Source organism: Anarrhichthys ocellatus, unplaced genomic scaffold (genome assembly GCF_004355925.1).
Source record: "Anarrhichthys ocellatus isolate YVR2014 unplaced genomic scaffold, GSC_Weel_1.0 scaffold46, whole genome shotgun sequence".
Classification (NCBI taxonomy): Eukaryota; Metazoa; Chordata; class Actinopteri; order Perciformes; family Anarhichadidae; genus Anarrhichthys; species Anarrhichthys ocellatus.
The window spans coordinates 2150054-2176651 of NW_022280076.1; the positions used below are offsets into that span (position 1 = coordinate 2150054).

A 26598-nucleotide genomic window follows, 5' to 3' on the forward strand; every position below is an offset into this window, starting at 1 on the left:
TACTGCAGCTTCCCTTTCAAAGTCCGTGCTGTTGCATGCAGCGCGCCCTCAATTGGGACATTCTACTTCCTCATAATGAATTGAATGAGGAAGTAGTATGTCCCAACTTTGACCCTCTTGCTCATATACTGTATATGCTGGGCAGAGAATTATGGGTCAGAATAGCCAGAAAAGCATGCTGGCTTGCAAACTGCAAACATACTAAATCATTTCTGGCATACTAAATAGTTTGTTAGTATAGGTATTGGAACGGACATATGGTGTGCTAGTGAGTATTTAGTTTAGCAGGATGGTCACCCAATGTGATGGAGTGGCTCCTGCCTATATATCTCAGGATTTTGGCTACAGAGGCAACCCCTTTAAGTCCACTTAAAACTGCAATGAATGTATTTAAATGTCACAATACAGACACAGATGTAGTAAATGGCACAATCATTGCGACATACTTTGCCTTGCTTTTTTAAATGACTATAGCTGTAAGGGAATCTCAGTTGACATCTGTAACCTTTGGTGCACAGCAGCAGCAGCAGCTACAGGCTACTTGGTTCGTCAGTTCTGTGCCTGATCATTTATATATTCACTGAACTGGTACTAAAGCAACAACTAGGCAAGGTATTAAGTGTACTTTATTAGGTGTGGGGGGCTTTGTAAGTCTCAAATGTGCTCATGCACTGACTTGTTTGCTCTCTGTTTTTCATCACCTTTTCCAACCAGCGTCTTCACAAGTAGGATGAATCATGCGGTGAAACCTGTTTTTCTTTGGCAGCGTTAGCGGTGACACATGCTTCATTTCGCAGCACATATGATAATCTTCATCAGAGGGTGGCTTTGTGTAATACACACACACACACACACACACACACACACACAAGGCTAGCAGCAGTGTTGGCGTCACAGATGTGTTGTGGTCGTGGTAAGCACGTGTGGTGTCCCAGCAGGATCTGCTCTTTCAGCGGCACAGGTCAGCGCAGGACACACAGCCGTCACATCATTGTTCTTGTAACGTCCATTTGAATGACCCAGAGGCCCACATGTGAAGCTGCCACACATTTGGGAGGATGACAGGAGTCCATTTAGTTTGTGGTTTAGTTTCTGTTGTTTCTTTCTAAAGCAGTGGGAATGTTGCATGAATTGATAGCTCTAACTTCAAAGAGTTTACTGTATCTAAAAACTGTTTTTTATCTCCTTTATGTAGCCTACTACTTGTAAATCAGCATTTTTTTTCTATTACATATTATCACCAAGGATAAGAGTCATTTACCAAAATCTCAAAATGCATCGAACTATAACATGTGTAAATCTGCACCTGTATCTGTGTGTACACATGTTTAATAATTCAGAGGTGCCATTTTTCAAACCTCGATTGCCTAATGCCACCACAGATATTTAGTAGATCTGGGCCTTTGTTACAAGTATGAGTGAGTCTGTTTAGTCACACATTAATATACAGGAAAGCTAAAAGTTTGGTCATGTCAACTAAAAAAATGTCTTTGCCAGAATGAGAAACACTCAGGAATAAAAGTAACAGCTTAATCCAAGTCTGCACGGGCACTAACAGTATTTCACAAGCAGTTTTGCATTTTGCAGAAGCTTCTGGTGTGCCTTGCTATATTTAAAACATCTCACATTTAGAGTGTCACTGGGTGCAGAAATGGTGCAACCAAATCAGTTCAAGGTTGCCTGAAAGTATGTCTGATAAGCTTAGAAGGTTGCATCACGCGGTAGGTGTTATCTACTGGTGTCTTTGTTTGCTGGCTGAATTTATGAGTGCAGACTAGCTGTAACGAGACAAATCAGGAGGTCAAGGAGCTGCTGCTGCTGCTTGTTTTTACTTCATCTGCATAAACGTGTTGAATCTGAGGGATAACAGTTTTGTGCAAATACAGTCAGTAGTTAGTGAGTCATCTGAGTGAGTGTACCCATCAACAGTATATGTTGTTCTGTTAAGTGTACTGAAGGAAGCTAAAACCCATCGTGGGAGCAAATGGTATAATACACTGGAGGTCGATTAGAATCCGAGAGCTGACAGCATTGTGGGTAATAGTCAATATGCTATTTAGTGTCTTTTGGGGCGATAGGTTGTTTATATGCAGATCATAAATTAAAATCTCTGTACATATATACAAATAAACAGTTTATTCCAAATATTAACATGGAAGGTTAGCTAACTTTAACATTACAGCTATGGTTTAGCCTAAAGGTTCAGGTTATGAATAGTGAATACACAAATCTTATCGGACTTTCTTTAAACATTTTGACTCAGAATGGTGTGTGTGTGTGTGTGTGTGCATGAATCTCCTGCATGGTGAACCTTTTTCTTCTAATTCCAATGTAAATGTTTGCAACAGTGTCAAACGGAAATGACCTTGAAAACAAGTTATGTGCTTTGTTCCTTTAGGTTTGAGCAACAGACACGATACATTCAGAATGAGTTGTCTCTTCACTCGTTTGGTTTCTCTTTGTTGCAAGACAGTAAAATAGAAGTTATGCAGGCAAAAGTTACATTTTCAAGGTTTGATTGAAGGATCTTTGTACACTTGAAGCTACAGTCAGTCTAACTGAACATCAGAGTCACAGAAGAGAGCAACGTTTCAGCTGCTCCTTCAGGATTCATATATTTAACCTTTATCTTTTTAACTCACTGCCAAACAGAAAAGCCTATTTACAGTACAGTGTAACCTTGCACCAAATAAAATAACGTCAGGTATTAAATCATCCGCTCTGGAGATTGGTGCTGTTTTCATGGAAAAAAATATCACAAAATGAACAAATCGCCCTTTCACATCACAAAGTATTGAAATCAATACAAAACTAAAGGGTAAAGACATAAAATGCACAGTATAAAACGAGTTGTGCATGTGTGCAAGAATCTAGGGAACAAACGATACAGAGAGAGAGAACTCCCAGAGAAGCTATATTTTTAGGCTTCCACAAAACAAAAAAAATAGTTACATTTGCTAAATCTTACCCCAAGTGACCCGTGGCAAGAGAAATATCACATTAGACAAACTCAGTCATATCATTGATGCTCTATTATTTTAAAACTACTAGTTCCCCACAGTGTCCACATCTTTGTGTCAGATGCTCAGTGACCTTTCCACATAGTCCAAATGTCTCAAGCCTCCGATTTAGGAACAATGATGCTCTTCACAAGAATGCATCGTTTTGATACAGTTGGACAATACAAAGTCTCAACGTCAGATGGACACACAGCCGTGTCTGCAGACTGCAGACTCTTGAAAGCAAGAGTGCCCGCCAGCACAGATCCTGGATCAAACTGCCAGACCATTTAGAGTAAGAAAAAATGGCTTACAAGGGCACTGCAAATCTACATAAGCCATAAAAGCCATGCCACATTTACAACCTTTTAGGGCTATTCTCTCTTAAAGGGACATGCGCACAGTTTACCAACAGGAGAGGCAAAAAGACTGCCGAGAAAGCAGCAGGGTTGGGAAAGTTACTTTCAAAATTCTAGCCACTTCTGATTGCCAATTTTGTATTTTAATAACTAACATAATGCACTTTAATTAAAAAGCCAGTCTGTCAGTTGCCGTTGCGGTCTAATCCATTCATTTGAATTCAGTTCAAGTAATTTGTGCCATCATTATTTCAGCATGTGTAAAAATGCTCACAATATTTGGTTACTTTCAAAGTAATAAATCAATGTTTAAAACATGTGATCAGTTTTTAGTTAGAGACCATACAGGATTTTTTTTTTTTTTTCACTGCAAGTAATCTATTGTTCCCAACCCTGTAAAGCAGTGAGTGTGGCAGATCAATCACATGCACACTATGAGAAATGTTCGGCTAGTGATATGAGTACTAACCTTTGGCTCTCTGGCTGCTGGGTACTAAACATCATACAGAACAACAGGCAGCTGCGAGGGGAGGAGACTCGTGTCCAATGAAAGCACCATTCACACTTTAAAGTTCCATTTTAGCACAGAGGTGTTTTTTTTCCCACTTCAGAACATTTGATTAACAAGAGTCAAATCTGCTTTGACATCAGTTGAACATCTTTCAACCTCTGTTGGTCTCTTTGGATGGCAGAGACTCCCCTCTGTAGAAATAATTAAGCTGTGAACAATCTGCAGTGAGCAATGTATGACCTGTTAGTTTTTCTTTTTCCCCCAATTGAGAGCTGTTCTTTTTTTTCATACATGATACAGCGTAGTGCGCAAAATGGATATGCGCACGTACTGGAAGCATAATGTTGCTGAGGACATGCAAGTTGTTGAGTATACAGCAGAGCAAAAAACAATGTTTCCCCAATGTCATTTGTCTTCTTCGTCATCTCGAAACATCATCTGTCACTCAGATTTGCATCTTCAAGCACGCAACTCTTTCTTCGAGTGTGGCTTGTTTCCCAGCAGGGCATCAATCTCAGTAATAGTTTGAGGGGTCATTTGGGTTAAAATCTGTAAGCAGGAAGAAAGAAAGTCAATTATTGTTTTTTTTTTGTCATTTACATTGCTCACAAATAAGCATACCTATTGGTTCTTACAACTATGGGTCAGTGTGTCAGGTTCAATTCTTAACATGAAAGGAAGAAAGGAAATAAAATCTACCCGTAGGGCACCCAGGTTCTCGAGTAGCTGGTCTGTATTAGAAACACCCAGAAGTACTGAGCTGACTCCCTCACTGCGCAGACACCAGGCTGTAAAAAAAAACAATGAAACTCACAATCAGTTAATGGTGGTGATATCAGTGATAACCAAAGAACAAGTGGATGAATTTGAGTTTGTAGTATTTTGCAGAAATCAGACATTTAGCATTGTCAAATGAACAAATTAAACAGGCATCTACCAAAAATATTTGAGTTGCTTAACTTTCACTTTTATCTTACGTGGGAAATATGTGAACAGACATTTTGAAGTTTTGTACCCCAAAAACATTTCAGCTTTGACAAAAAGCAAATCTAAAACAGATCAAACACAGTATAAACAGATAAACACAGTATCTGTATGTCTCCACAGTGCAGTGTTGTTATTGGCCTGGGTCGTACCTATGGCCAACTGTGCAGCAGTGCAGCCCAGTCTGTCTGCCAGTAGATGGAGCTCCTTGATTTTAGCGAGCTGCCTGCGGCCCTCCTCGCTGTTCACCCGCTCCTTCAGCCACTGGTATCCCTTCACCGGGAGCAAAATGGAGAAAAGCGTTAATGCAGCACTGATTTCACACTGCAAATACCCCACTGATCAGGGAGAGAATTACACCCAGGCTGATTTCCAGTGAGAGGAATCCCAGAGGAGGGCCAGTCAAATCAAACTGACCTTCATTGCTGCTCTGGAGCACTCTGGCACACCATCACTGTACTTCCCTGTGATTAATCCACAAGCAAGTGGAGACCAGGTCATTGCTCCAACACCTGAAAGTGTGGAATAAGAGCAGATTTTTTTTTTGAATGAAACAGAAAGAACCTTCAGTTAAAAGAATAAAGATAAATAGATCTGCAGGACTGTGGATGTCTGACCGATCTTGTGGTAGAGCTCGGGAAGCTGCACCTCCACTTTATCCCTCTGGAAATAGTGATACTCTGCCTGCTCACACACAGGTGGTATCAGGTTGAACTGGCGTGCCACCGAATACGCCTCCTGGTGCCAAACAGGCAGAGACAAAATGGTTACCGAATATCATTCATGCCATAACACGACAGCCTTCAGTTTGTCAAGAGTGAGCTTTTTTGAGAGTTGAGAGCAGCATTCACCATGATTTCCATGGCACTCCAGCGGGATGTTCCCCAGTACATAGCCATACCCTGGTTTATTACAAACGTCATGGCCCGTACAATCTCTGTAAATCACAGCATACGTCATATTTACATTACACTCTTTTAAACAATTCAAGGCAATTCATTGCAGCAAACAAGAATAATAATTTCAAACATCTGTAACTGACCTTCCATGGGACTGTTGACATCGTTTCTGTTGGCAAAAACAATGTCCACATATTCTAGCTGGAGTCTTGATAAGGATCCTCGTAAACCTGTTATAAACAATGGTCAGTGATTAGACGTCGTCATCATCAGAATGTCTATGAGTCAACACGTCAGCACAGTGGTGCTTTGAGCTAAATGCTAACGTGCTCACTATGAAAATGTTGTTGTTTAGTAGGAATAATGTTTACCATGTTTACAATGTTAATTTATATCCTCTTATAGCCGGAGTATTTTCTCATTTTGTTAAGAACTTCAGTGATGGGCATGACAGTTTCAAGTGAAATTAAGAAATATATATATATATATATATTTCCATATTTACACATCTGTTAATCGCATTTTAGTGGTAATGTTAAGTTAATGTAAATGTTAAGTGTGATGTTAAAACAAAACTGCGATCTTCGAATGATATTCCCTCAAACTATTTCCCTTTGAGTCAGTACGTGCTTGTTATTATCAATTAAGACGACGTGATTGTGTATCACAATATATGATTTCATCTAAAGACAATATATTATCATATTGAATTATCGCCTATCCCTATGCTAATTAGCACTGAACATAAAGTGCAGCAGAGGTTAATTAATGGGTAAACCAAAGTAGGTGGCAAACAAATGTCAACCTCATGATGGCACTAGAGCGAAAGTCAGGGGATAACCAAAGCAATTAGGATTAATCTACCAGGTAGGAATCATGACTGTCTACACAAAATAGCAATCCATCCAATTGTCGCTGAGATCATTCAGTCTGGACCAAAGTGGTGGACTGACAGACCAATGTTGCCACCCACAAGGTGGCCACAAATTAAGAGAAATATGAAGTCCAAATATGAGCGCTGCCCTTACACGTAGTCCACTCACTTACGCAATAGCCTCAAATCAAAAGCCTCATGACAATGACGGTCACAGAGGCCACACTTCCTACAAAACATACAATGAAGATGACCCTATATAAGGCCAATAGCCTCTTTAGGATTATTTGGGGGGAGGGGGAACTGATTAAGTGTCTGGAAAGATAACCCTGATGATCCTGAGACGTTATCGTCACTGAAACGACATCTCCACGTTCCCTCATCTGACCCCCTGTACCTTTGTTACTAGAAAGACAGACTTCAGTTAGCGGCAATATCTGATGACAACCCACCAAAACATCCTCATCTGATTTCCATCAACTTTCTCACTTTTGCTATAATCATGCTCCTCATCTTCTACCAGCAAACAGTCCACTAACATGTCGACGCAAACCATCAGCTGTTGTAAAGGACTTTACTTGTTTTTGGTATGTGGTGGTTTTTATTTGATTTCAACATGTTGATGTTTTCACTGTGACACGAGACATGGAGAGGCTTTGACTGAGCGAGACAAACAGTGCACACACACTCAGGGTCCTCAAATGATTCATCACATCTCAGGCTCTGGGGCCCAAACTAATGCATTCTGGGAAACATTTTATATCAAATAAAAGTACAATACAATCCAAGAAAACAGACTTTTGAACTTTAATTGCTTTTTTTTTTACAGTTTTTAACTTTCCTGGAGCTAAACCTGAACCTTCTTGTATTTGGTATTGATTATTTATAAATTAATTTCAGGTACTTCAATTTAAAAAGAATTAAAAATAAACTACCTTCAATAATGTGCTTTCTGGAGAGTCCTCTCTCTGTCTCTGCTCTGTGAAGTGATGAAAACAAAGATTATTGATGTTCTATTGAAAGGAAGAATGAAAACAATGATTTTGCCTTTTAAGCATATTGTCTTTAAGTGTTATACTTACTGGCCTCCCCAATAGATCTTTGTTGTGATGACAAAACTTGAACGCCTGGCAAAGACACATAAGTATTAGGAGCACAGTTATCATGGGAAAGCATTTAAAAGAATGTTAGTCTGAAATCTTCAATCTTCTGATTTCTAAATGGAAGTATAACAGTTTTCTTTCTGCATGCCTGCAATCATTGGTACATCAAAAAGAAATGTGGATACATTTTTTCCTCAGATTAAAAATATCTCACGGATTTCCCAGACAGGTTTGGCAGCCAGGCAAGTCAGCCACCAGTATTTATTTTAAAAAGGCAACATTTGAATCCTTGTATAGTCTTTCTGAGGCTAAAGCTCCTCATTTTCTAAAAAAGTATGAATTTCCCTTGAGATATTTTAATACCCCTGTTCCAGTAGTAATAAAAACTGTGGCCATGCAGTGCAATTCAGAAAAGCAAGGCATTGTTTGATTACGATTTCAAGAAGTATATTCATAATATAATAGAGTTAGAAAGCCTTTCACATGTGAGTCAGTCTGGAAAAATGAGTAATATCACCTCCATCCTTTCTTCTTGACGATGTTGCCTAGAGTGATTTCCGCTCTGTGGAGAAACACATGATTCACTGTGATAGGTTGATGCTAAATTCAGACTTCTGCGCAATAATGTTGGATCATACAAGACCTCTTGTCATATGTTAAAGAAACCGGAACACTCAAGAGAGAAGTTGCATCAGAGAATATAAAGAACACTTAAAAGTACATGCTAGGGAAAGATTAAACAGAAGCTGAAGTTTTTCTCTATGCTCGGAGGAATAAGCGGAGCCTGACCTTCCAGACGCGTACACCTCTGCTGTGTCAAACAGGTTCACTCCGTTCTCATAAGCTATGGTCATCAGGTTCTCGGCCATCTGGGGGAACACAAACATTAAGACTGAGAGACGGAGACGGTGGACAAATTCCAATTACACAGAGGTCATCCGCGAAGGGCACAATATGCAGGGAGGCTAATACAGTAGAGATAATATTGAATATTGCACCAGCTACTTTAGTTTCTAGGTATCAGGTCTGTGGGATTTTCCATTTCTATAATTGAAAACACAGATTGGACTCAGTGTTTTCCACAAAAAGCAATACGATTGAGGGCGTTCAGGAATCAACTTCTCATACAAACGGAGACAACAGAGATCTCACCTCATCAGAGATCTGTGATCCAAACGTCACCCAGGTGCCTGAACGGGAGGAGAGACGGAGACGTTGTTTTGTTGGAGGGGTTGAAACAGAGGTGAATATTATCCTGCCTTCAAACCCAACTCACCTAACCCGAGGCAGGAAACACGTAGGCCCGACTTCCCAAGGTTCCTGTCAAGAAAGAAAGAAAGAAAAAAGAATAATCTGTGAAGCTCAGAAAGAAAAAACAAAAAGGTATGATGTGTTGGCATTTAGGATACATCACAGATGAGACCCCATCTTACAGTACATTGATGTGTGTGAGTGGCAAGTGCTGCACCCAAGGTCTGAGCTACTTTATTGTTTCCCTTTTATGATATTTTTATGCTATTTTATACTTTTACTCCACTACATTTACATCACAGCTGTGTGGTTACTTTGAAAATTAAGATTTTGAGACAGTAGTATCAAATTATTTTAACATTTTGGTATTGCTACTGTGACTCAAATAAAAGGATTACTTTGGTTTCGTCATTGTGTCCTCAAAATACTGAGAACAAAAAACTAAAGATGCAATCTTACATAAATCAAGAACATACAAAGACAAAATAATAATATTAAATATGTAATAACATAAAACTGAAGTATAACACAAGATAAAAATCACAAAATATGAACACACTTATTTCCACTGCATGCCTGGATGTGAATACTTCCTCCACCACTGCTGCTGATTGAAAGTCTTTCTCGCCTGTGGTTAAATTACAGCCGGCGTCTAATTATTTCTAAACAATTGACCTTTCATCCTTCGCATGTTAACAGTTCAGTGTATTACACTGGGTCAGTGAAACAGCTGGAGGGAACAGGGCTCAGCTCAGATAGGCTAAAGCTTCTTTTGGTCTGTGCGGTATATGGCTCAAAATGTTCCAGACGCTTATGGAGAGTCCATCACCCATCTGATTATTCAGACAGCTGAAATTTGAAGGGCGAGCGCGCAGAGAAGAAGAGAGCTGCGTTTGGTACCACAGGAGCATGTACTGTATACAGCTGAAAAGGATGTGGGCTTCATGCTCGCTCTCCTCCTCCAATGCGCGCTCTCCCCCATTCTAATTAGCCGCGGAGCCAGCTGGAGAGGCAGCAGAACTGCAGTGCAACTCGCTGCTCGCTGTCTTTACATCTCCAGCGCCTCTCCCCTCTCCGCCTGCCTGCGTCCGCCACAAATAGCCAAATGCAGAAAGACAGACTGTCAGAGCATTTAGACTCAGTCGAACGAGTCCTGCTTTTATTTTCTCTGGTCTATTTTTAAGGCTTGACCTTAAGCTATTTTTAGATTCCTGCATATGTAAGCATGTGTCCCAGCGTGTGCGCCTTTGATGCGCGTGAGCGTCAGTGTTTGGGTGTGCGCTGCAGCGCGGGTGTGAAACGCTCATTGTTTGTGTCGTTCCTTTAAACCCGTCAAAATAGCACACAGGTGGAAGGTCGGGGATGTTATATGGAGGGGAGACTGTTAGTGGGGGTTTGATGTTGATGTTTCCTTGTATGGTAATCTGGCTGTCGTTTGTCAACCAATGACGGCTCTGCCTGTTCTCACACGCTGACAGTCACTTTGAACACTGGGAGTAAATATAAACGAGGCACATGGGAGAAAACACACTTCAGAGACTTTTTCAAATCAAATATTCAAATGGTTTTTTTAGGGTTTTTTCGTTAGTCTGGTTCTCCTGTACTGGTTTTGTTTTGTGACATCCATCAAATTGTGCCTTTTTGTCCTCAGTCAGGGGGAGGTTCAAGGGAAAAAAATGTTAGACAACATTTGACAAGGTGGGACCAATAAAAGCAACCCCAAACTATTCCCTGCTAGTTAAAACAGTTTCATTCAGCTTCAAAACACAAAGAAAGCCTTGAAATCCATCAAAAATATGGGACTCAACATCAACTGCAAGATAAATATCTGCATACAGAGTAAATGAGATCTCTGTGTCTCAAACTAATCTATCTATCTATCTATCTATCTATCTATCTATCTATCTATCTATATACACTCCTTATTATTTAGCACAAAGATATCTTGCACTGGTAGTAAATGTGCATTGCATTAATAAAGCTGACTGTGTTTACCACCTTAATCACACAAGAGCACCATGATGGAAAAACAGAATGCAATGTGTTATATTACAAATTTAATGTGTGACAAACAGAACTAAACATGAGTCAGCATTAGAGAGAATGTCAAGCATCCGGTAGCATCCACAACTGTTACACAAGTGCATGCTTTTTCTGTTTCAATAAGCTTGTGTTCAATCTGGATTTTTAAAGAAAATAGGCGCACAAAGAGAAAAAGGCTTGCATTAGTGGGTGAATTCAGGATTGCTGTGCCACGTAAAACACAATTATTTTTTCTGTTTCTGGGCTATGTGGGGATGCGAACTGGCCGCCCCCTCCCCGCTCTCACTCCGCCGCTGCAGTGCTGCAGTCTGCTGAATTACTACCGGTAGAGTCTGGAGAGACACATGCTCCGTCTTTCCTCTCACTATCTCCCATGACATTCTCTCCCACTTTCTCACGGCAGATGCATGTGTGCAGACAGTCGGCCTATATTTAGCCTGACATGCATTTGGTGGGCGACAAACTAACATGATCTATATTGTGCCGGAGTCAGTGGGGGCCGGTCGTTGCTCTCATGCGAATGTTCACGCTCGATTGGAATTACACTCCCAACACAGGCACAGATCTACATGCAGTCACGCATGAATGCACTTGTGAGAAGGGCACACGGAAACACAGATGCTTCTCTGTAGCTTTCATAAATAGGGCTCTCCGTGCTTACTCATCGATTTTATTTCTCGCCACAAATCATGAACTCCGAACAAGGTGATTACAGGAACTTGGTTGTTCCATACATTGTTAATGGATGGGAGGAAGGTATAGGCACACAGGTGCTCCGTCACAGTGTAGTCAGCATTTTAACTCGTGCTGACATTTATAGTTAGTTCTCACCCGAGACAGGAGGAAGACACTGTTTACAGATGGTTAGGTGCAAATGATGGAGGGCTTTTTTCCCTGCAGTTGTCATGAAATGCCACACACATGCTGAGCAGACTCTTCTCCGGAGGGAAGCACACCTAGATATTAATAACACTCACGTCAGTGTGTGTGTGTGTGTGTGTGTGTGTGTGTGTGTGTGTGTGTGTGTGTGTGCGTGCGCGCTTGCCTATACACGCATTTTCTGAGCACAAACTGTGGAAAGATGGTGGACTGTCTGTTCTCTTTTAATAATGCTGTACATACTTGTTCAGGGTTATTTCACCCAAATTACAAAGATCACATTTTCTCACCTACGCCATGACAGTGGATGCAAATTAATTCTTACTTTCGGTGCTCAAAGCACTGACAAATTGCATTGTTTTTTTATTTCCCACCAACATCTCTTTCCTCTGATCAGTGTCCTTGTTGCTCTAGATAATCCCCGGGGACTATTTCTGAAAAACAGAACCAAGGACATTGTTTCTGTTTTTGCTGAATTTGCATGCTTTGAGCACCACAAACAAACTTCCCCTCTCTTCCATTGTGTTGATGTCGAGGCAGATATTTGCAATCTGCAATGCTACATACCACAATAAGTGAGAAAATGTACATTGTGTGAACGGATTAACTTTGAGGGACAAGGACCCAGTGTCATTCTGACAGCGCTCTAATTCTTGCTTCAGCTATTATTAATGAATTAGGCTAAACAACAGACTGTTCATGTAGTGTAATGTTTTTAAATTGAGTTGTATTAAAGATATATTAAAACAATTAGGACAGTAGGTCTGTCCTAATTATAAAATACACTGAGCAGAGCAGATTCTCTCTCACACACAGACGCTCAATCTCAGCTGCTCTCTTGCGTATCAACTTTCTTTTTGTCCCCGAAAGGCAATTGGTTTTACAACACATGAAAGAACATAGACATACAACACAGTTAAGGGAAGTTAAGGGAACTTGAATACAAGTGGTACATGTGCATAGTTTGTTTTTTTGTTTAAAAGGGTCACTGCACGATTACCTGCCAACCTGCATTATGTCTGTGGCGAGGGATGAAGTTGAATATTGAAAAGATGTGTCTGGTCCGCTGCCTCATAAATATAGACTCTGACAGCTCGATGAATTTAAAATGATTAAATGCTGTCGCTAAGATGTTTTTGAGTGTCGCACTGTCCTTCAGTTTACCTAGTTTCTCTTGATGTTCTGTGATTTAAAACATCAAGAAGTGACGCGAGTGGAAAAAACTGAAATTACATTCGCAGTGCATGTCCATATTTCAGACAGCTGAATATTGGGTAAAAGTACAAGACTCCAAAGAGCTTTTACAAAGATATTAAAGGTTAGATGATATATTTAAATACTTCCTGGACGTCTACTGGACTTGTCTTTTATTAGGCTGTGTTCCTGCTCTTACATAATGACATGCTATAATGACTTTGTCTCCGCTGAAAGACAATATTAGACTCTGACTTTGACTAGAGGACGTGATGTGGATTTCCCGGCCCTGATTACGACGCTCGCTGTCCAGAACAAGCCTGCTGACTGCTGCTATCGGTTCCATCCACAGGCAAATATTGACAAATGTAAGCCTCAACAAACAACACTGACCCAGCAGTCACTTCGCATTGCGAAAAGATTAAGTTACACGTTTTAAAACCCCTTTAAGGTCTCCAACCCTGCAGCTATGCAAATATCAAAAAGTATTGCATGGTTCTATGATATATAATTATAACATTCAGCAACCTGTTAATATATATTAGAAGGCAGATCAAATAAGCAGCTACAATTTTGCCGTTTAACAGCCAAAAACAGATCATAGTTTGGATATATTTAGATTAGGAGCCAGGATGAAATCAAACAAGTAAATTGTGTTACTTTGCCTAAAACCTGTTGCAAGACCTCAAAGTAACGTCATTAATCTGTTCAGTCAGCTTAAAACTCAAAAACCCAGCGAGAGGATTGTTAAAGGTCAAGGTTGTTGCAGCATGTAGCCTTGTTCTCTTCCCTGCTAAACATCCCATATATTTCCAAAGATGATCATGATAACAATATGAGGCCAAAGCATTTAATTATTACTCAATTAGTATTATTCATCACGACTGCCCTCTGAAGTCCATATTTTATCACTGTTTGGTATTTATCATGGCGTCCATAGGGTTTTAAAAGTGGGAACAGTCTGCTTGCTGCAGTTTTTTTTTTTATGTATGAGGCAACTCTAAAACCACATTAAAGTAAATAGTCTGGGATCAAATTAACAAGCTGAAGCTGTGAATTCATTGTGCCCTCAGCGTGTGTAAAAGGGTAACTGAGTGAGTGATAAGACTGGGGCTGAATCACCATCTCACACCACCGCAGGGCCTCAATGTATCGGTACAACTCGACAGGGTTGTTCATCAGAACAACTCAATCATTACTTCATCAGCTGCTGAGAGTTCAGGCTTTCAAAACTCACTGTTCAAGAGTACTCTGCTGGAGAACAGCGCCTCTCTGCATGGTTGAATGTCAGGACACTTCTCAGGACATATGCAACACCTTGTTTTCCAGCTAAAAATGCCACTGCATATAGGTATTATCATTATTACGGTATTTTACTTTGTGGCACATCACCTGTCACTGGACATTTCTATTTGTTATCTGGTTTATCAACTTTGCTGACCACATTTTTCCAGAGCTTTCTCCCAAATCACAGCATCTATGGAAACGTCATATGTGCTGATGAAGACCATGAGATGTGGGTCAAGCTAGTAAGTGGACCTTATCATCATTTGATCATTCAAAAATCACAAAAAAATGCAGAAGCTATTTGCAGCCAGATTTCAGAGACCAACGATACTATTTACCCCCTGGCGGCATAGACAGTCTAACGATTGTCGACATGTGCATGTAAGCACGTTCATGCATGAGTGTATGTATGTTCTATGTTCTATGCGTGCATGTGGATTGTGATGCTGCCAAGTGTATAATGTGATGCAGCGGCTTGGAGCCCAAGACAAAAACAGTAAAGTATATCTTATCTCACTGTCACCCGGGTGTCTGTAGCAACAATGCTATGTGCACCAAACCTGGGCACACATTAGATACTGTATGTCTAACCTGCTGTAGGCTATACATATTTCTCCTAAACATAACCAAGTAGTTTTGTTGCCTAAAGCTAACCAAACGACTTACAACTGAAAATAATAATAATCATTTTTAAAAAACTGCAAATATTTTGTCCTTTAAGTGAACAAAAGAGGCTTTTCACAGGACTCCTACTTGGACTAAGTTTGGTGAATGTCCGAGGTTTGGCCCATTCATCAATAACAACCTACTTCCTTCACATACTTTATCGCTGTTCTTAAGCTAACTAACAATTGCTAAATTAAGCTAGCTAACTATTGCTTAATTATGCTTAAGTAACAGTGTCCAAATATATCTTTAAAAAAACCCTGGAACTGATTTTTAACTTTTTCAACTTGGGTTAGCTTAGATCACTTGGTGGTTTTGCTCGTGACGTTAGTCCAATGGGACTTATTGGGGCTACTAAGCTAAAGTGGTAGCGGCACACAGATGCCATAACGCCGAACAAACATTCCCCAAAATAAACGGGCCTTTACAGAACAGCCACGGACAAATTCATCAAACCAAACTAAGATTTAATCAACCAAAAATATCCAAAAACATGGAAGATCGTCATTGAGATGCGCTGTCAGGGGGCACTGCACTGCTTTAGCACCAAAAACTACCTCTAGGTGCTGCCATTACTATTGAGGTCATTAAAAAAAGAAACTATAAAAGCTTGCTAGAAATTGTTAACTATGACAAGATTGGAAGAGACCTACAGGTCTACTTGAGGCCATTACATTACATTACATTAGATTACAGTCATTCAGCAGACGCTTTTATCCAAAGCGACTTACAATAAGTGTATTCAACATAGGTATTCAAGAGAACTACTAGTCACCAGAAGTCATTAGTGCACAGGGCCATTGAACTGTAAAATTATAGTTTGACGTTAGATACCATTCTCCAGATATGTAGTGTCATTCTTCTCCTCTCAATCTCTGCAAGAAAGACAATGAATTTATTTCCAAAAATGTAGAACTATTCCTTTGACAAACTGTGAGCTAAACTGACTGCACAGAAGCAAAATGTTGCCAAAAGTTCTGGACTCCCTGAGAAAAAAACAGGAAAACATCAGCAGAGAGCTCTGTCTCTCCTTCTGTTATTAAAGTTGCTTTAGACTCTGCAACCACAATCTTCTTTAACGATGGTTGACTCGTATAAGCTTCCCAAATCCTCTCACTCGTGCATTAAGATAGCTGCATCCAGCTGCATCCAGCTGACACAATGTGCCCCGCGGCCCTGACCAAAATCCATGAGAAATGTCCAACAGTGGCAGATAAATCTATCTTGGAAATGTACCTGACATGCGTACCAGGTTGCAGTCGGTGAAAAGAGAGGGCCTGGTTACCATAGAAACGGCCAATTTGCTGAGTGACGGGACTTTTTCCGAAGAGACTTCTAGACTCACCTCACCTCCACAGGTCCCGAAAAAAAAAGAGAAAAGACTATGACTGCTGTTTTCTGCTGCGTTTATGTGCTTATTTAGGTCTGAGGAATACAAACGTGCTGATGTGAACACATGTTTTTCTTGTTGGTTTCACAGTTTTGTAATCACAATGTTTAATCAACCCCATTACTCAAAGACATTACTGTATGTTAAAGATTGAAAGATAATGTTTAAAGGCACAATGAGCAACATGAGACGAAACGCCAAAAAGACAAAGCTCGGTTCTTGGGTCGGCTTTTCTCCACTGACCGCGAGCATCCTAACCCTCATTGACCTCGGGAGGAGGGGCCAACTTTGAATGTTGTCTTAACAAACCGCAACTGACAAATCCTACCAATTGTGCCTTTAAATATTGATTAAATATAGTTAGAAAATATCCCTAATAATAGCCATTTCTCTGTTTACATTGTTTGCATATTGGTTGCCTTTCCATCACCTTTCTCCTTATCTTTTAAACCACACACACACACACACACACACACACGTTTTTAACTTAACAAACAGAGAATACTGCAATGCACTGCAACAGTGTTCCCTGAAGTATTTAAAAGAAAAATTAGTCAGAAATTGAGAAACGTTGATCAAAGAAAGGAGATGAAGCGAAATTCAAACGGAGGAGTTGGGGCAGGGGGTGGCAGCGGGGGCTCATGGGAGGGATAACTGGCAGCAGGTGCCATCGTCTGCGACCTGCCGGTGAGTGATGAATACTCACGTTAATGACATAGCAGGGGAGACTAGGAGACTAGGAAACAAGCAGTCAAACAGCGCAAAGAGTGGAAACGATGAGGGCCATCTGTAGATAATATGTACTCACAACTGTTCACCTCTGCTCTATTGTGGTTTTCATTTAGCCTCAATCCACTATCATGTCAAGAAACCTCCGACATCTACTCTCTGCACGGATACACAGACTCATTCATACGGCATGCAGACATGTTTTATGTAGATCCCTGCTCCTCCCTGACCTCAATGTGGTCGTGACGACAGTGTAAAATGGAGAATGTGCGACCACTGTGCTGCCACAAACACGCTCTGCGGCCGGGCGGTGGGGGCTTTGAGAGGACTCGGTTGCGGAAGGGACTGATCAGCGACAGCAGTGCTGACTGATTAGGAAATAAAAAAGACAAAAACTAAAAGGCAATGCCTGGGGTGTTGCCACTGGCAACTGGAGCCAGCCATATGCTGTATAGACTTATTGTGCTGCTGCACTCCCCATTACCGACACTTTCCCAGAGAGAGCGGAGCGACCAGAATAACACAATCAGACGAATGTATGCAATTCTCAAGGGAGATGAAACAGTAGTGGAGACATCCTGGTTTCATCTTGTGCCTCATTCCCTGTTTTAAACACCCTATTAAGCTGGAGCTCTGATCCATCAAGGTGAGCTGAATCAGAGAGAAACTAAAAGAGAGAGAAAAAACAACCTTTCTTGCTGTTTATCTAGTCTGTCTTCCCTCTACATTATGACTCAGACCTGGAGTGTGCAACAATGCTTTTCTGTGCATAAGATACCCGGCTGCAACTCTATTTTATGAAAATGAAATGCTTTTAAAGCCTCCAAGAAAAGCTGCAGGGTCCTGAGGTGCTTTTAGTAATGCTGCTATTGGAGGCAGGCTTTTCATTAATCAGTGGTGGAGCGCAGGAGGCCGGGGCAAAAATCTGCATAAAACACCTAAGCCTGTGGCAGATGCTCCTATATGCATACTGTCTGTTCCACTGCGATAAGATTATGGCTGTTTGCTCTGGATTACATAAGCATTTTCACATCCATCAGTGCAAGCGTTTTCTTAAAGCGTTGATGTCATTTTTTATAATGTCAGTGAAATCACTGAATCACTGAGTGCTCGCTAATGGTTATGTAGGCAGCCTGCAGAATATGTTACAGGATGCATGTTGGTGACAATTCAAGCTAACCTTATAGCTTCACCTCGCATCTCAGCAAAGAGAAGGAGGGATATAGAAACACAAAGCCTGGCTGGTAGAGCTCCATGATGAGAGGAACCTGCCACTTCGTCACCTGGCTTATGCTCATTAAGTTAATCTAGTACCTGCGGGGTAATCTGGAGGTCAAAAGGCCGAGATAATCAAAGTGAAATGAAAACCAGCCAGATCCCTCTGAAGTGGATTAACCCTCCACCCCTGAAGCTCCTAACCTCCATACTCACCTATACTTCATACTGGTGTGGCGCCCGATGGCCTCCTTCATGTGGGCATGGCCGTGTGGAGCCTGACGGGACCCGGGCCCCTCCCTGGTCTTGGCCGAGCCTTGAGACATGTAGTTGCCATTACTCCCTTGTCCACCTCCACCACCTCCACCGCCTCCTCCTCCACTGCCACCGCTGCCTCCTCCTCCTCCACCTCCCCCTACGCCTCCACTGCTTCCTCCGGGAGGTGGGGCGGTGCGAAGGCCACAAAGTCGGTCCTCACTGCGACTCTTGAGGTTGTGCTCAGTGCAGGCGAAAGACACCTGCATCCTGGACCCTGGTTTCAGGGGGCTCTTATTTTGATAGAGGGGGCAGGGGGACAGTCACACAACTAATAATGTCTGCAAACTGTTGGTGCTGCTTGACACCGATTCCTGTTGTGCTGTTGTGGTGAAGCAGTGATGCTCATACAGAAGGGCTCAGACAGGGCAGGTCAGAGATTTTGGCTGAGAGCTAGAGGGAGCGGGCAAGAGTCCAGCCTCTAACATGACACACACAGAGTTACCGTCTGCTCCGGCTCCTGTCTGGTGATGCAAACCTGGCAAAAAGGGTCCTTGGAGTTTTCACGCTCACAAGATGCATCAGGGCTGCCCTCCAGAAACCATCAGGAAGCTTGTAAGCTCACAGCAGTCCTCAGACAGGATTTGGGGATGTGGCAGGTTCTTGGGAAGCCCCAAAATCCTCAGTGCAACAGAAGCCTTCTCCCACACACACACACACGCATACACATGCACGGGCTGGTATGGCTTATGTTGGGTGGTAAAGCACTTGATAGCTTGCTGTCTTCTCTTCAGCTGAGGTTAGTTGTGTCTGTCTTGAGCCGAGGAGCTCCGGAGTGTGCCGCAGCAATGACACAATCACAGCTACAGGCATCCTCGCACCTCGCGTCGAAATAAGGCATATCTTTCTTTTTTCTTTTTTTTTTGTCGCAAGGCTTGTCAGCAAAAAAAAAAAAAAAAAAACTGACTTAATTGCTGGAATTTACATTGCCGAGGTGATCAGTCCGTGCAGGGTAAATAGACTTGATATGATGCGAATTCACAGAGTCAAACCCCGCCGATGCATCATCGCCCAGCAGCCTCACGCAGCATCGAGTTGATGCAATAGAAAGAGAAAGAGAGGGAGAGAGAGGAAACAGAAGCAAATGCAAGAGCGAACACCGAGCCGGCTTCTCTTTATTACCTTCAGTGTGTGCAGTCGCTCACACACCGGCAGCAGCTGGGCAGTTCTCCCGTTATTCCACAAAATTTCCCGGTGCGCGGATTTGAAAAAAACGCCGGCACACTGGCCCAAAAACGAGACATTTCAAACGCTTTCCTTCCCTTTTTCCAGGGGCTTCAAAATGTTCACGACACACAAGCAATTTTTCAAGATTCTCTCTCTCTCTCTCTCTCTCTCTCTCTCTCTCTCTCTCTCTCTCTCGTGTGATCTCTCCATTTCTCATCACACGGGTGTATACATTTCACCACATTATGTTAGTGTTAGTGGAGCTTGAACACACTAGTGTTGTTGAAATAGAAAAAAAAATCCTCCATCCATTTACAAATGTCTTCATATTCGCACACAAAATCCCTGATATCACATTAATGACATTATATCACTTTAATTTCATCTCTCTCTTTTTCCATATGCAGGGATCTCTCTTTCTACCACACCCATGTTTCCACCTTAACCCAGTCTTTTCTTTCCACTTGATCTGCTGTGTTTTTATACCAATCACCAAAAATCATATACTGCACCACTGTACCGTCGTCATCATCATCATCATCTCACAACAAAGAAGCAGATACATGTCTTCTAAGTCACCTCTCATCACATCATTACGTAGCATAGCGTATCATATCGTATTGCATCACATCACATCATGTTAAAATAAAACTGATGAGTCATTTGGTGGCCAGGCAATGAGAACAGCACCTTCAAGGCTGTGTTTACAGTCTAAACTATGCTGCCATAACTTTACAGATGACTGTCAATCCCAAAAAGTTCCAGTCAGTGTTTGCTCTCCCTCTCTCTCTTTGCTTCACACAGCGGGACAACCTGCAGAATACTTTTGTGCAAATTAAAAATGCAGACACGCACTCCTACAAACATTCATCCTTTCTGTCATTTTGTTCTTCGGAGTCGTGTCTGATGAAATCTTGCTTTAGAGCAATCTGCAGTCCCCGGATGATCCCAGTGCAGTCGGCTGCCAGCAGACTGTAACTTGGACTCTTTTTAAAGAGATATTTGGTACATTTTTTGCACAGAGAAAATGTGAATGCACTGTGACATTTTAAGAGAGAGGATGGTTTAATGATCTCCTGTCCTGTTAAAGTGCAGCCAGCGCCTACACGGATACGTGGATGTTGCAGCCACACGTTTTTCCAAGAAGCACTGTGTTCCAGACCTCTAACAAAATACCATTAAGTGAGTAGAGACAAATCTACATAATCACTAAATATTCATCCACACATAGGCTTAACCTTCACCTCCCCAACAAGGCCCATCATTACTTTAATGCGTTGACACAACCTGCTCAACAGTTCAGACACAACGTAGCTCCATGGAGCTTCCTTTCACTAACAGAGAGCACCAGCTGCTCCATCTTGAAGTTCCGTATTGATAGAAAACAAACACGAACGTGTCGTTCAATACATCTATTCACTTCTCTGCAAATGAGAAGGCTGTGTGAAATTGCCGTCTCAGGAAATGAGATCGATGACCATCTTTCGTCTGAAGAGGCATTATAGAACTGATTGTGTAATGAGAACGTTCTTGAAGGGGAAGATTTTCTATACAACTCTGTTGTTAGACTCGACGCCGAAGCTCTCGTCTCTTCCGACTGTGATCCTCTATAAAGTGGCAAGTTTCCGTCCTTGATGAAGCGCTCAAGATTATTCACACAATGATGTTTCTTGTGCTGTAAATCTCTGATTTGAGGGAGATATTCTGCAAATAAACGTGCCCATTAATTGAGTTTATTTGTTGAATAATGTCATGATAGCTTTTCGGTGATTGATCACTTAGTATGTATTAGAAAAGGGTGTGTGCTGTTGGCCAAATCTCATTGGGCTAAGTCAGTCAAAACCTTACAAAGATATAACATGCTGAGAAATGTTTGTGTTGAGCCTCAACATGAAATGTGCATGTAGTTTAGCAAAGCTTTGATATATTCCATCAGACATCTTGTTTTCCCAAAGAGGACAGTCAGAGGACAGGTATTAAATCATTTTTAGTAGGATTGCTTTTACTTAAATCCATCAACATTCTGAATCCATCTGACAAATTGCAATTTGTTTAAATATATCTAACCTTTAAGCTTTTCTCTCGTGAGAGACAAGATTATGCTTTCAGCCCCCATAATATGTTTGTCAAAAATTTAAGTATTCGTCTCACTTTCCCAAATTTGCCCTGCACTCAAGAGATCAGCGGATGTGGAAAATTGTTGTTTCCAGCAAATCAGAGTGAACGCCGGGGTAGATGGTTAGCTGTTGTGTTCACGCGGGAGTTCAAGTCAGATGCATCATTACACAAACAAACCAAACACATCAACCACTGTGTGACTGCTGCCATCACAGACATGTGTCTGAGGGAATGCACAGTTCGACAGATGGAAGCAGCGCTGCCAGAGGTGGAAGTATCGGTGCAACTGCCTTATCCTCTGTTAGTTATCAAATGTTTGCTGATAGAAAACGCTGCAAATAGATCAGAGAGTACACGAGGCATGTTCTTTGAGACTGCACGTGTCACATGTTCAAACAAATGATACTCTTTAAACTGCAGGTTTTGTTTCTTCTCTGGATTTGAGTCGTTGAGCCAGGAGTGGCATTGCCACCTAGAGGCGACTTTACTGACTTGTACTGGTTGTGTGAGTCTGTTTGGGATATAGAGTATCAAAGACAATGTCATCAACAGCATGTTTCCAAATAATTAGGTTTATAAACTACAATTTTTCAGCAGCAAATAAATTGAATGACATTCACAAAGAAGCCATGGATATTAAATGCAAACAAATCTACAACATCTGTAAAACACAGTACTATTCATCCTCTGTTTATGCTCTTTATAGTTTCATTTTGCATATTTTTCAGTGAAAATGGATTCATGGTAACCTCCTCATCCCAAAATAGCTAATCTGAGCACTTCAAACTGAGAGATACAAACAGTGTAGCAACTAACTGCGTGTCCCCTGCTGTCAAATCACGCATCATTAACCCTAAACGCCCCACTGCTGTTGACCCCGTCGAGCTGTCTGTTTGGAGGAGAATCAGACAATGGCTGACGCTGACGTACAAGTCTCATGTAAGTTACTGTATCTGACGTCAACATTAGTGATCCCGAACAACCAGATGTTTCCGCAGTCCAGTCACATTTATCCAGCGCTGCGGTGCTTTGAAATCTCATCAAACGTGTGATTTTTCTTTTCTAGGTCACTGGTGGAAAAAACTGCAAACACATTTCTTTTTTTTTTCCACCCATGAACGATGTCTCCACTCAACAATTCATGCAGTAGTAATATATTAGATAAAAAAGTATTAAGCATGTTATTTAAATGGTGCTCAGGATGGTCTGACTCGCTCAAACGCTTAGTTTTATCTGCAGTCGCTCCCGCGTAGAAGCATTTCAAAATCTGACTTCTCATTATAACTATATGTAATAAACCTTTATGTGCATATTCAGTTGTTATTTATCATAATAATCACTATTTATGAATGCAACAGAATGGTTTAATTCTCAGGTGTTTATCTGTCTGTCATCTTTTTATCATTCCGTCACATTGTGGTTTCACGTCATTATTTTTGGCTGTACTTCTATTTTCCCCTCTCTCTGCCACCTCTTACCTGTATGTCATTGCAGAGCGCTCCGCCTCGCACTCGGCCAGGGAGAGGCCACATTCTCTCAGGTAGAGCTCCAGTCGGCGTCGCTCCACCAGCCTGTGCGCCGCCTCCAGGATCTGAGAGGCCAGGGCCTCTGACTCGGTCCTCTGGCCCGGGGTCTTGCTGCTCCGGGCTCCAGATTTGGCCACAATGCTCCCTGAGGAGGACGACGCCTTGGGCTTCTTAGTGAAGCCATAGAGGTCTTCCACTGAGTATTTCCCTCCCTTACCTCCTCCACTACCACCGCGGCTGGCAAACATTGTTATGTAGAAACAAGTGCTGCAAACTGATGAAGATCGTTCGTCTCTGTTGCTCAGGTTTGTCTGCTACATCTACTTTAGGCAGAAGCTGCTTCTGAGTTAGAAACAAAACAACAAGGCAGAGCTATTTTGATAAAGATTCGTGAAGATTTGAAACATCCGGCCCGGGGATGTCAGACATCAAACCGCTGGAAACAAGAACTTAAAGCACCTGTAAAATATCAAAAGTCTTGATTGGTCCTTTGGGGAGTCTAAATCCAAAATAAGACAAAGCCAGTCCTAACACTTCAGCAGCAACAGCCAGTCACAAACAATGACTCCTGCTGATGTGTGGTGCCTCTTTGAGTAAAAATGGATCGGAAAAGCAACCAGCATCTTTCTCTCTTTATCTCTTAAAAGAGGGATTTGTGTTGAAGCCCCACCAGCTTACATTTCTTCAGATTAAGAGAGCGCCCGGATGAATTATCTGCTCTTCTGTGGCTGCCGTATAATCTGATACAGCAGAGGCTGTGAGAGTTCAACCCTCTGACATTTTCTTCAAATACTGAGTATTAATGAATCCTTTTTTCTTTTTTTTTTTTTACCTACATGGAGAGCTGATCAGTTCATCTGCGGGGGCAATGGCATCATAACTAACAGTCCCTCTGCCTTCCAGCTCCTGTTGGCTCAAACAAAAAGAAAGTGGCATCCTCCCCAAAGCCTGGCAGCGGCTTCAGGCCAGTGCTGAGTGTAAGTGTCGAGGTCCGGGTTAATGTGTAAACCTGCAGCGCCTGATTTTCACACAAAGCATAAAGCAGCACAGAATGTGGGGAACCTCTTTCCCCTAGAGGGGCAAATAAAATGTCTTACCACTGAAAAAAAGGTTCGGACATCTGCTGATGGAGAGGATTACTTTTCTTCTAAACGGTGTGTGTGCAAAGAAATCCAGCTTCTAATCTCTTATGTGCATAGCTGTTAAATCCCAGTACCATAAACGAAAAATGCATCTTGCATAAATTGAAGTACTTCACTCCCAGATATTATGAGCATATGGACAGATATCTTTTTCTTTATTTCAAATGGAAAACAATGATACTGTGAGAATGCTTGCTCACGTCCTCACACGTGTCACACTCCACAGCAGGTTGAAGGTTGGATACACGGGATCAAAGAACTATCGATGACTTAATGGATGAATGCAAGTGCATCAGTACACAGGAGTGGAGCTCATTGACTGCCTGAGAATCCATTCATGCACCGGTCTATCTCTTTCTGTTCCTTCATCTTCCAGCCGTCAATGGCGGCCAGGCGTTGCTCCTAAACCGCACAGGCCCTCCCTGACTTTGCTGCAGTGGCTTAACAAAGCAGAGATCATCTGGGATTAAGCCGCCATAATCGCTCTTTCGATTGACCAAAGGCAGCTGCTGGAGGTCGGCCTTGATCTTCAGTGTAAATTACCACGCTGAGTGTTTCCGGCGCTACAGAAGGTGCAGTTCTCAGCAGTGGGATTATCACAGAAGAAGTCGAGAGAAAAATATACGTTTGCATTCGTGTGAGCAATCTTGGTCTCCGCATTGTATAACTGTCAGATATCTGGGTTAGTTTGTTTTTAGTAAACTGTTGCATAACTGTGCAAAGATAGATTTAGTCAGTCTGACAACATAGTAGCTCAGGAATATACTGCACAAACGATGATGCAGTCTGGCGATTGTTTGCCACCTTGTGCATGCTGTACAGGGATGAGAGGGTGGCGAGCTCAATTGATTGTGAGAGAAGTGGGTTGAGGATCCCATGCTTCAGTGTTACTCACCCTCCAGCACCTTTATACACTGATGCACTGCTGGTGTCAGATTCATTTCACTGTGACTACAGGAGAGACTGGGATGAGACGGTCTGTAAAGGTCACAGTGGCAACTCACAAAAACACACATCTCCAAATAAATGACAAAATACATAGTTTGTACAACATTTGTTTGTACTGTCCAACACTGTTTACATTTTTTTTATTAATTGATAAACAATATATAATACTGTTTCATGATGTGTTTTTTCTTTTGACCCTCCTTAATGACTTGTGATGTTCTGCTTTGCTTTCTGTTAAGATGAGCTGAATATAATGAAGGTGGGAACCTCCTGACAAACGATGGAATCTCTGGAGAAATAAAATGAATTACTAAAAATCCTCCCAAATAAGGAAGAAAGAAGAACAACCCCCCCCCCCCCCCTTGCAGAAGCACCCCCTCTAATCATTTTCATTCAGTCCCTAAGAATTTATGGTGGCTTAAATTCCCCACTTCTTCCCTCTCACACACACAATGCAGAATTTTACAGAAGTCATTATCAGGTTTTATGATCCTGTAGTGCTTCATCTCCTATGGGGCATTGACTTGGTGTGTTTGCAATGTTAATTTGAAAGGGAGTAGGGAAAATGATTGGTCATATATTTATATTTATATATATATATATGCAGACTACTCCTCACTCACAGCCTTGTTGTGTGTACTCACGCTCATAGGTCCATGGTGTGTAGTTCCTTTATAGCTTAATGTTGGCGTTTTACTTCTGCCAAGTTTATTTACTGCAATAATCCAAAATCCAATGAAAACATCCTGCATGCTTTCTGTCAAGGGACCCAGTGCGACCCTAACTTCCGGGGTTGGCCTAAAAAAAACCTGCAGCATACCTGCTACCTGCAGCATTTATATTTTTTTTTAGAATGAGTTTCAAACAGATGAGAAGGGCTTCATTTTGAGAGGGTGGTGTCTTTGTCCACGTGCACAAAGTCAATCATCAAATCACTCAAAATGCTTTATAGAAAATTCTAGACAACGTATAAGCACCAATGTGTGTGTGCATCCTCTT

General features: G+C 41.7%; 1 protein-coding gene across 2 annotated transcripts; it reads right to left on the minus strand.

Annotated features, from left to right (window-relative positions):
• Nucleotides 1-2121: 2121 nt before the first annotated feature.
• LOC116395329 (voltage-gated potassium channel subunit beta-2) lies at nt 2122-23775 on the minus strand. Of its 2 annotated transcripts, none has more exons than XM_031869134.1 (14): nt 23462-23775; nt 9006-9049; nt 8882-8919; nt 8519-8598; nt 8247-8291; nt 7709-7753; nt 7562-7605; nt 5896-5982; nt 5705-5790; nt 5471-5591; nt 5271-5365; nt 5006-5126; nt 4569-4657; nt 2122-4418 (listed from the first exon to the last, which is right to left on the minus strand). In XM_031869134.1, exons 1-14 carry the CDS (start codon nt 23755-23757, stop codon nt 4329-4331), a joined length of 1281 nt encoding a protein of 426 aa, XP_031724994.1. In that variant the 5' UTR covers nt 23758-23775; the 3' UTR covers nt 2122-4328. The 2 variants fall into 2 exon arrangements, with proteins under 2 accessions (XP_031724994.1, XP_031724993.1); XM_031869133.1 differs by lacking the exon at nt 23462-23775 and adding an exon at nt 18600-20011.
• Between the last annotated feature and the right edge of the window lie 2823 nt (nt 23776-26598).